Source organism: Dendropsophus ebraccatus, chromosome 4 (assembly GCF_027789765.1).
Source record: "Dendropsophus ebraccatus isolate aDenEbr1 chromosome 4, aDenEbr1.pat, whole genome shotgun sequence".
In the NCBI taxonomy this organism is placed as follows: domain Eukaryota; kingdom Metazoa; phylum Chordata; class Amphibia; order Anura; family Hylidae; genus Dendropsophus; species Dendropsophus ebraccatus.
Genome location: NC_091457.1, coordinates 153,247,673 through 153,259,710, shown reverse-complemented (window position 1 = coordinate 153,259,710; position 12,038 = coordinate 153,247,673). Strand labels below are relative to the sequence as shown.

General features: G+C 43.4%; 1 protein-coding gene across 4 annotated transcripts in view; it reads left to right on the top strand.

Moving 5' to 3' along the window:
- The window catches only part of NR5A2 (nuclear receptor subfamily 5 group A member 2), a 103,273-nt gene that overhangs the window by 75,341 nt on the left and 15,894 nt on the right, over positions 1-12,038 (top strand). For all 4 annotated transcript variants that reach the window (XM_069967493.1, XM_069967494.1, XM_069967492.1 and 1 more), the window contains exons 5-6: positions 1,743-1,862; positions 7,259-7,406. In XM_069967493.1, coding sequence (XP_069823594.1) covers positions 1,743-1,862; positions 7,259-7,406 — 268 coding nt within the window. The remainder of the gene's footprint in view (positions 1-1,742; positions 1,863-7,258; positions 7,407-12,038) is intronic.

Genomic DNA, 12,038 nt, shown 5'->3' with positions numbered 1-12,038 from the left:
CCCATCACACTGCCCTGCCATCTTGTCTTCTTCCCATAGTGCATCCTGGTGCCACCATCTTCCATTGCTCCTTTCTCCAGTTCTGATGCTCATGTGACCTCTGTAGACACTTTTGGCAGTGGACAGGCATCAGCATGGACTCTCTGACTGGTCTGCAGGACACCATACACAGAAAGCTGCAATGTCCTGTGTGATCTGACCACCCGTAGTGTTTTTACCTATGTAGCTGAGTGATGTATGTCATGTTCACGATAGATGTAGACCCCGCTATGCAGACCATGCCCTCCCCCACTTCCCCTCCACCCAGTACAAGGAGCTCTTAAACCAAAGCAATGCTCTTAAACCAAGTCACAATTTTGAAAAACTGTGAGCTCTTAAACCAAAGTACCACTGTAGATAGATGGATAGATAGATAGATAGATAGATAGATAGATAGATAGATAGATAGATAGATAGATTTAACTGGGTATATTTTTTATCTTCTATTTTTTTTAGTTTTTTTGTTAGTTAAAAGAATAGTAAATTTGGAGTGAGGTTCAGCAGTTCCCTGATGATTAATACATGGCATCTGATGAGAGCCATGTCGGCATTTGACACAGCATTTTTCTTACGTGTTTACAGACGTTTTGCTCTTTCATGGAAACAGGACATCAGTAATCATTAACGCCGCTGCCCCTGAGAACACTCACCCCGCTAACAATACCCCCGCTGTATGACTCTCATTCCTGGACGCCGCATCAATATTGGGAAGTTGCACGTCTCCGCAGGCCGAGATAATTCTGCCTCCCTCCTGTAATAAATGGGAGACATATATCTACCTATTCCTGGATTGTGAGGGGTCCGGACCAGGTTCCCAGAGAAGAGAGCCAATGGTTCGGGCAATTCTCTAATTTTTCTTCTGATACCGACACAAATTCCTATCAGGAAGAGAAAGATAATATATTAATATGAGGATAAGAACAGGTGTTACAGGAGCTGGGCGGCACCCATAGGTTATTGTGGGAGAGAGAACAGATGGTTTACATTCACTCACATACAACGGAGCCGGAACCAAAGCTGTGTAGTAGAAGTATGTCAGGATAAGGACTCCTCCGATTTACTATGGGAAGTGTCTGTACATAGTGCAAGGTAGAGCCCATCAAGTCCCATCCTGCAGAAGACATACTAGAGCGTAAAGTGCTGATATAGTAAATGCTGGCTGTGATAGATTGTACACACCAAGTCCCCCCTTCATGGCAGCGGGACCCCTAATGTATGTAATGGTTAATGCCCTAGGGGCCGCACTGCAGACATTGTACAGGACAAAGAGACCAAGGTGGTGACTTGGCCTCCAGATTCCCCAGATCTCATCCCATCCATCATCTGTGGGATGTGCTGGAGGAACAAGTCCCGTCCATGGGGTCCGCACCTCACACCGCACAGGATCTGCTGCTGATACCACAGGTGACATCACAGGGATATGGAGACAAGGCCCCAGGGGTCAGGAAGATCTAAACAATAGTAGACAGGTGGTATTAGCATCACTTAGTATCATATCCATGCTTATCCTAATACACAGTAAGTGATGCATTATGAACAGGAGACATGTCGGCATGGTGTTTCCACAGCTCTCCAAGTTGACCATCTCCTTTACTTGTTGCCTTATCTCTAAGTGATCCCTTTAGTTTCATTTTTCTGTTGGTCTGGAAGTGTGGATTCAGTTTCATAGCAGACATCAATCTGTTTTCTTGCTCTTATTACAGGTAGACGACCAGATGAAGCTTTTGCAGAATTGTTGGAGTGAGTTGCTAATTCTGGATCATATATTCCGGCAAGTTCTACACGGGAAAGAAGGCTCTATACTCCTGGTTACAGGCCAACAGGTAAGGTCCACTGTTTGGGATTTTGACATACCCTTCAATAAGGAAAGTTTTACTTTTCTTAGCATCAAATGCAGCCTGGTATGGCCATTTTCCGTAGGCATCACCATAGGACATACAAAAAAAAATACAGATTAAGGCTATGTTCACACTACGTATATTTGAGGCTGTATGTTTGAGGCTGTATAGCAACCAAAACAAGGAGTGGATTGAAAACACAGAAAGGCTCTGTTCACATAATGTTGCAATTGAGTGGATGGCCGTCATTTAATGGCAAATATGTGCTGTTATTTTAAAACAACGGCTGTTATATTGAAATAATGGAAGTTATTTACCGTTATATGGCGGCCATCCACTCAATTTCAACATTGTATGGACAGAGCCTTTCTGTGTTTTCAATCCACTCCTGGTTTTGGTTGCTATGAGGACCAAATACAGCCTCAAATATACATATTGTGAACCCAGCCTTAAGGGGTCATTCAGCATTAGAAAAACATGGCCACTTTCTTCCAGAGACCGCACCACTTTTGTCTCCAGTTCAGTTGTGGTTTGCAATTAAAGGGGATGTGCCATCAGGTACATCCTCTTTAATATGACCCAAGGATAGAACGGCGCCGTCACGGGGAAGCCGGTGCCACGGTCCGATTTTTGAACCACGGCCCAGTTCCCGTGTATGGCGCCGTTCTATCCACTGGTACCGGGCCGGGGCTTAAGCACAGGAGGCGGTTCGGCCCGCCCCTAATGGGAGAAAACCCCCGCCCCTCTATGACGCGGCTCCATTGATTCGAATGGAGCCGCGTCATAGAGGGGAGGGAATTCCCTTCCACTGGGGGCGGGCTGGCCCGCCTTCTGTGCTTCAGCCCCAGCCCGGTTTCCATGGATAGAACCGCGCCGTACACAGGAACCGGGCCGCGGTTCAAAGAACAGACCACGACACTGGCTTCCCCTTGATGGCGCTTTTCTATCCGTGGGTAATATTAAAGAGGATGTACCTGATGGTACTTCCTCTTTAAGCTCCATTCCCTTCAATGGAACTGAGTTGCAAAACCTGCACTCAAACTGGAGACAAGAGTGATGCTGTCTGTAGAAGAAAGCGGCCACATTTTTCTACCACTGGATAACCACTTTAAGGCTATGTTCACACGCTGTCAAAATGATGGTCATCCTAAAAGGTGACTGTACAACAGCCAAAAAGGGACAGTGTCCATCATTAAAAAAAAAAAAACATTAAAAAATGCTTGTAGAAAACACAAAATTTGTTTTTTTTTCTACACGTGAAGGAAGCATTTTTCTACGCAGTGGCGCGTGCACTTACTGACTGACTCCGGGGTCCGATATAAGATAAGAAGTGACTTACCACGTCTATTTCTGGACACGCTTATACAGCAGCACGACAGGTGCACATTGTCACAGCTGTCACTGACACAATGAACCTGTCACCTGTTTCCACGCTCACACTTCACATGCAGGACTACGGGTGACCTTACTGACTTTGACGTGCTTATAGGGTTAAAGGGCGGGCTGACCGAAGAGTCATATAACGAGAGAGACATGTACCATGGGGTAAAGGGTAAAGTACGCATAGGTGCATGGTATGCTCAGTGGGTTAAGGGTCAATCTTATATGGAAGCAAACTGTGCTAATGTTTTGTTAAGAAGACACAGAAGCGTCTCAGTACTGGTGCAAGCACTCGCCTTGTAGTCCATGGAATGATGGCTGGACATGCTCTATACATCTGCTGTTCAGGCTTAGGCTATGTTCACACATCAGCTATAATGTATTCCTCCGGTGTCTCTGATCTCCAAGTTTAACCCTCTGTATGCCACAATCAAAGCAGATCACAGCATGCTCAAGGAAAGTAAAGGAGGGATTCCCCTTTGATCACATCACAGAGATACCGTGGTCAATACCCATACACACACAGCTCTGAGTCCATTCAGGGTCCCCAGGGCTGGGTGTTCACGATGCCTGTTGTGAGGGCCTACTCACCATACGCCTATGTACTATAGCCTATGTAATACAGGCTAATGTGTACATGCATATATGTATAAATGCCTGTACATTATTAGGAATAATCATCAATAATTCATGAAACTCCCATTATGGGATTAAAAATGCAAATAAAAAATTATTAAATATATATGTGAAAAAAAATAATAAACGCAAACTATATTATTATAAATGCAACAAATAATATAGATAAATCAGATATCACCGTAACCGTAATAAACTTGTGACGTTATAAAAGGTGACTGGTAAATAGTGTGTAAAAAAAAATTAAAATGAAAAAAAAAAAAAAAAAATAGAGATGAGACTGAAACGTTGCACTTGCTTTTTGATGTACCAATAAATACCACAACTTTTTTTCACTATACGGATGTGCCGCAAAATTCTTGGATTTATTTAGTGGAGATTTTTATCCAATCTCCGTTGCTTGGCACTCCAGCACTGGAACTGGGAGTGCGCTCTATTGTGGAGGCTTGAGAAAGGTCTCGAGATGAGACTGAAACGTTGCACTTGCTTTTTGATGTACCAATAAATACCACAACTTTTTTTCACTATACGGATGTGCCGCAAAATTCTTGGATTTATATATATACATATATATATATATATACATATATATATATATATATATATATATATATATATATATGTGTGTGTGTGTGTATATTTATTGAAAAATATATAAATTATTTACACATCTATAGATAATATATAAATAATAAATAATATATATATATATACTAGATTTCAGATATATATCAGATATGATATATGTGTGTGTGTGTGTAAATTAATATGAATATAATTTATTTACACATATATAGTAAAAAATATACACATATAATTAATACTATAAGTAAAAAAAAATGTCACCAAAAGAAAAAACAGTGGCAATGGAGTGTCTAAAAGAACATCTGTTTGTGGTTGCCCATAGCAACCAATTAGAGTGCGGCTTTCATTTGTCAAGAGTGCCGTAAGGAAGTGAAAGATGAGATGTGATTGGTTGCTATGGGCAACAAAGAGAATCTTACTACAGGACAGCGCCGTAAAACGCCCCCCATTTCCATTGTCCATTAGCAACCAATCAGAGCACAGCTTTCATTTTTGAAAAGCTCTATAAGAAATTAAAGCTGCACTGTGATTGGTTGCCATGAGCAACAGACAGTTTTTACTTAACATACTATATGGCAACTCACTATATGGCTCAATGACTGAGGGGTAAACAGTGAAAGAGGACCCCTTCACTGTTTTGCAACCACTGGAAGCCTGAAGTTTCCCCATCCCCGATCTACATGGAAAACATGGATACAGTCTATGGCCTATGGCTGTATCCATGTTTTCCAGGACTCCCTCGGGCTGCATCCAACTTCTTCAGCCACCGGTATTCAAATACCGATCGATGAGATTTGGGCATGCTCGAATGGCGCTTATCTCTAGTCCTTACCATTGTCCTTATCACTTTGGCAACACATTTCCATTAGTAAATGACATTATTGTTACGTATGACTAAGGAAGTCCAGACCATAGGCCTCAGACAACACGACAGGCTTACTATAATAGAGCAGCATGGCCTTTCCTATGGATCTAGCCCTTCTTTATGTGCCGCTGTATTTGCTTTTGCCAAGAGGATCCCAGAACAAACACAGCACAGCTGAGCGCCTCTCACATCAGCTCTGCTACATACACACACATATATACAGTATATATATATATATATATATATATATATATATATATATATACAGAGAGAGGCCTGACTTTACTCTCAGACACTGTTACCATATATCTCATATACTCACATAGCGCCATTTCCCCATCCCGATGCATTCTGGGATAGCATGGATGATCACTGTGGTTCATTGTGGGGTGGCCAGAAAGTTCTCCCAGCTTCGAGCCTCCTATTTTCATCATCTAAAAATAAAACTATTAATAAGACCGGTCCCTATTTTTAATTGCAAATCCTTGCAAGAGAATCTCTAGACGACCCCATCGGAGCGGAGGTGGGGGGATGGCGCACATAATTATGGAAATTAGCCATCAATACATATAAAAAATTCATCTAACTTGTTCAGGCTGACTGACAGGTGAGAGAGGAAGGGAGAGAGGAGGATGATATTGCTGCGGCTGCAGATCTACCGTCTACTCGCTGGTTGTGGGGATTCGCCATAGTTGCGCGGCCTCTCCTGAGTATATATATATATATATATATATATATATTAGGGTTAGGGAAATTAATGAGGAAAGAGGTGGTGGTGTAAAGTATACGGCTGCTAGAACAATGAGCCTGAAAATTACAAAGGAGAAATATCATTGTAGTATATGTCCAATAATAATATCAGTATAAGACTATGTTCAAAATGACGGCAGTTTTTATTGGACGGCAGTCATTTAACGGCAAATAACATCAGTCGTTATTCTGGGTTGCAGCATGTTTTTAAACAGCTGTCTTCCGAGTTGAGGAAGTAAAAAAAAAGTACTTTTAGACCAGGTTCACACAAGGTATGACAGCGGCCGTTCTGTGACATGGGCGTGTCACTGAACGGCCACTGTCAGAGAAACTCACCTCAGCCAGTACAGCAGTACCGGCCGGATGAACTTCATTCCTTTTTAATTTGAATTTGGGTGTGCCCGCATTCCAATTGCCCATAGCAGACAGTGTAAAGTGCGTCCGGAGCTGCACTTTACATTGTCTGCACTGTCAGTTTTCTGCGGCCACTATTCAATGAATAGCAGCCGCACAAAACTGACATGTCAGTTTTATGTGCGGCCGCATTAAATTCTGGCTGCACTATATACAGAGTGTATACACTGCGGCAAGGAGTCCGTAATAAGTCAATTGATCGGTCTCAGTCATGAAATAACGGCTGTTGTTTAATGAAATTATACTTTGTGTGAACGTGGCTTTAGGCCGTGTTCCCACTATGTCTTTTTTTTGGCCGTTTTCCATCCATCTTTTCGGACAGCCATAATTTTGATGAGAAAATATGACCCTATTATGCAAATATGATTTTCATAAGGCCATGTTTTCACTTCAAAAAGAAGTGCGAAAAACTTTGTGTGAACATAGCCTTAAAGGGGTATTCCAGAGAATTTCTTTTACATAATGCCTAGGGTGGCAATACAACATTAAAGGGGTTATCCAGCGCTACAAAAACATGGCCACTTTCTTCCAGAGACAGCACCACTCTTGTCTCCAGCTTGGGCGGGGTTTTGCTGCTCAGTTCCATTGAAGTGAATGGAGCTCAATTGCAAACCGCACCTGAACTGTAGACAAGAGCGGTGCTGTCTCTGAAAGAAAGTGGCCATGTTTTTGTAGCACTGTAAAAAGCAAGTACTCTTCTGGTCTGTGATGTCTGTGATTCAGCACGGGCTTTTTTGTTAATCTCTTTCAGGTGGATTTCTCGGTTATTGTCACACAGGCAGGTACCACGTTAAACAATCTCATGAGCCACGCACAAGATCTGGTGGCCAAACTTCGATCACTGCAGTTTGATCTGAGGGAATTTGTGTGTCTGAAATTCCTGGTGCTCTTCAGCCTCGGTGAGTATGCGGCCATTCAGCGTTACTTATTATAGACAGGGTCTATGCAGCACTTATGGTAAGAAGACAAAGGCTGAACTATGATGGATCTGACGTGTGATGGATCCTGCTGTCTTACTAGGCAGAATAGTGGAGTAAACCGTGCTCTTCTTCTCATCGAAAAGTAGTAACAAACATGCAGTAATAGTAAAGACCATATGGCCATTCACTTCAGATCACTCGGTTGACAGCTATTGCTTTCAGCCTTCCTATACACATGCATACTCAGCTCAGAGGAGAGTGCATGTGTGCTGAATAAAAGAGAGTACTCTACCGCCATATGTTAAAATCAAAAATGTTTGATCGTTCTCTAAACCAACATGTGCCATTGAGAGATACAGAGAGCGAGAGAGAAAGAGAGAGAGATTAATAACCCAATAATTACTTTAGGTTGATCAGTTTTTCCAAAATTTATCTAATGTGTATGGTCATAATTGTGGCCTTTTGTCTAACCAGCGAGCCCTTTTAAAGGGGTCGTCCAGGTTTAAAAAAAAACAAAAAAAACATGGATGCTTTCTTCCAAAACACCACCACCTAAGTTTGGGTGTGGATTTTGAAATTCTGTCCTATTTAAAGGGACACTCCGGCAAAAATCTTTTTCTTACAAATCAACTGATTTCAGAAAGTTATATAGATTTGTAATTTACTTCTATTTAAAACTCTCAAAACTTATAGTACTTATTAGCTGCTGTATGTCCTGCAGGAAGTGGTGTATTCTTTTGAATCTGACACAGTGCTCTCTGCTGCCACCTCTGTCCATGTCAGGAACTGTCCAGAGCAGTAGCAAATCCCCATAGAAAACCTCTCCTGCTCTGGACAGTTCCTGACATGGACAGAGATGGCAGCCGAGAGCACTGTGTCAGATTCAAAAGAATACACCACTTCCTGCAGGACATACAGCAGCTGATAACTACTGGAAAACTTGAGATTTCTAAAATAAAGTAAATTACAAATCTATATATCTATATGAAACCAGTTGATTTGAAAGAAAAAGATTTTTTCTAAATAACCCTTTTAAGTAAAGGAAGCTGAATTGCAATACCACACAAAACCTGATGACGGGTGGCGCTGTTTGTGCAAGAAAGTATCTGAGTTTTTTCTAATCCTGGATAAGTTTGAAATATCAGCCATAGTACAGCCAGACAGCGTGTGTCTCTTCCTTTGTTCTATTACTTTACATGTTACTATTGTCATCTGGTTACTGACATCTCATACACTTACCACTTATCGCAGCAGCATAATGGAGCAGGAACGTCCTCGGAACACAATATTGTTGTAACTAAAGAGCCGCAGGGATTCCTGGGAATCTCAAAGAAACCTTTGTAGATGTTTGATGCAGTCGGAGATCCCATGTGGAGAGATCAGATCTAGAACCCGACTCCTCCTCATTATGGAGATTGTTATATTGTGATGGCTTCTTTACAAGGAGATCACATAGAGATGTGTACTGGTGTATGATGATAACGGAAGAGGATGACTATGGGGGACATTTATTAAGTCCGGCGTTTTTTACGCCGGACTTAAAAATGTCCCCGCATCTCCGGCGCTACGGGGATTTATGTAGAGGCGGACTGCCTCTACATAAATCCCGTGCGCTCTGGTGCGCACCGCCGAAAACCTACGCCAGCTGAGGACTGAAGTAGGTTTTTGGCGTATTTTTTGGCGGAACGGATGGTGAATCGCGTGGACTCTGAGTCCGCGCCCTCCGTTCCGCTCCCTTCACACCCCCTCCCCACTCCCCGGCGTACTCGGCGAAAAGTGCCGATTTGCGAATATTTTATTCGCAAATCGGCTATTTGCAAATAAAGTAATGCGCAAATCGGCACTTTTCGCCGAAAATCATCCGTACGCCGGATGATACATGTCCCCCTATGAGTCTAAAGATTCCAGTATACGACTTCAGCAATGCCCAGGGGGTGGATTACCACTTCCAGTTATCTGCAAGCTCATAGATTCTATTTGTTCCATTTACACAAAATGCAGAAACTTCCACTACTGTGCTTCTCCCCGGGTCCTGCGTGCTGCAGCTTCAGAGTGGCCTGTCTGAGATGACAGGCCGCTCAGCCACTCACAGGCCGGGACCACCGCGGCCAGTGATTGGCTGAGCAGCCTGTCAGCTGAGACAGGCCTCTCTGAAGCTGGAGCGCGCGAGACCCCAGGAGATGCAGACCGCAATAGGAGCCCTGCAGCATGGATAGGTAATGTATAAAGTTTAAGCAAGGGCTGCAAGGACATCGGTAACGATGTCCATGCAGCCCTTGTTAAACGATAATCAGGCTGTGCAATAGGCCCAGTAAACGAGCACCGATCGGCGCCCATCGAAGTTTCTTCATCAGCTTTGTGGTCTCCCCAAGGAGAAACATTACCCCATGCAGACCCATGGTATTAGAGCAACTGTATTAGAAATCAGTATAATGCCGGTGTCCAGTCCTTTTTATACAGCCAGGTCTCACTATATTCTATATTGCATTACTAAACACACTATATATAAAGCATGCTTTAGATATGGCAATTTTATGGTGTTTTTTTCAGAAGGCTTCTCTATGGGAGTTGGAAAAAAAGGAAAAAATATTTCTTAACCTGGAAAACACCATGGGGTCACTTTCTTCCAGAGACAGCACCACTCTTGTCTCCAGTTCAGGTGCGGTTTGCGATTAACCTCCATTCACTTCAATGGAAACAGTTACAGAACCTACCCCCAAACTGGAGACAAGAGAGGTGCTGTCTCTGGAAGAAAGTGGCCATGTTTTTGTAGTGCTGGATAACCCCTTTAAGGGTACGTTCACACCTACCGTTCACACACTCACACGAGTTCTCAGCGAAATCCACTGTGGATCCAGTACTGTGAATGTTAATGTGAACCCAGCCCCTTTACCCCTGCGCCGCCATCCGAAAGCCTGCTCACCCGCAGCCCAGGCCCCCCCCCGTCCTCCCGCACCGATGGCCGCCCCGAGCATACATTACCTGCTCGGCGCCGCGGCTGTGTGAAGCTCCCGGCTCCCCTCACTCCCATACACGCAGCGGACACGCAGTACTGGATCCGCAGCGGATTTCGCTGCTAACTGTCAAATCTGCTGCGGATCCGGTAGGTGTGCACGTACCCTAACTCAGCTGCAGCAGTGCACAGTGGCATGTACAGAGGGCGTGCACAGCTACTGACCAATCAGCATTCAACTTCACTGAGCCAATTAGTGCAGAGGAGAGGGACAACTGACATCACTACCTGCATTCCGTCTCTTTTTTTCCTGTTACTAAAGACCATACGGCCTTAGTGACGGAGCCTCAACTGCATTTTGCAGTCAGTGAGACACCTAGTGGCAGATTTTATAGCATTGTATTTCCTATAGAAAACAGGCAAAAAAATGAATTAAATAAATTACAAAGATGAAGTATATCCCCTCCCCTGATGATATATCATTATATATCAGTAAGGACAGCACCCATATAAAGTAAAGTAAGTAAATACTATACACAACTATATGGCTGCATTTCTGCATGTGTAGAGCCACAAGTCCTGGCCGTGGATCATAGATCTCTATGAAGCTGTCAGTTTGGATCATTAGCCCCGCCATCGGCCATGTGATAGGAACACAGCAAGGCACCTGGATTTCACTGGCATGGAACCAAGTTCACTCTGCATTTCGGATACAAGAGAAGTAAGATGAATGAGATTCTACATACTTTATCAATGAACAAATAATGACCCGGACGATATTGATCAGGACATGGCGCAGGTTGGGCGTCACATCTTAAGTCGCTATAAGAGTCTAGCTTTCCCGCTCGCTCCAGTATCCGCAGCCGCCTAACCTGGCAGGTACTATTTATTAGGAAGAAGAATCTCTCCCTGTATCATATATCACCCTCCCGCATGCATATTAAAGCAAATTAAATCACGCCGGAATCTTCCCTAGCAGTTAATTGAATCGGATTGGATTTTCATTATGTTCTTGTCGGATGTGACAAAAGGCTAATAAGAGCGAACAGCGTCTTGTTAAAGAGACCTTAAGTGTCTGGGCTAATAGAACGGCAGAGGGAGGAACCCCCGAACTTCCTTGTAGGAGAAGAAAGCCTTCTTATCTAATACGATATGGCAGCCGGCGATGTCCGAGGGAAGGAGAAGGGGGGGGGGGGGGGACACGTATCGATCACTGCAAGGGGTTAAACTGCTCCTGCCTGAGTTGCATCTTTATTAAACTCAATGTAATAAGTAATTTTTTTTTTTTTCTTTTTCGTTTTGCGACTAAAGCAGATCATTGATCATAAGCGGCGGTGAGATTTTATGTCCGATCAATAGTTATTTGTTCAGCAAGATGGAAAAATAATGTAAAATATACGGCGGACGCTGAGTATTTCTAAATAGCTAAATAAAATGTTTAGATTGCATCTAATTTGTTTCGTCGCCGAGAAGGGGGATGGGCAACTTAGACGAGACGGGAGAGCGGACAGTGGATTCGCACAGCACTAAGATGGAGTTAGACAGGAAGGGAGAGCGGACAGTGGATTCGCACAGCACTAAGATGGGGTTAGACAGGAAGGGAGAGCGGACTGGATTGAAATGAAGCAGGCTTTGATTTTTCTTTTATCCAGGCTTAA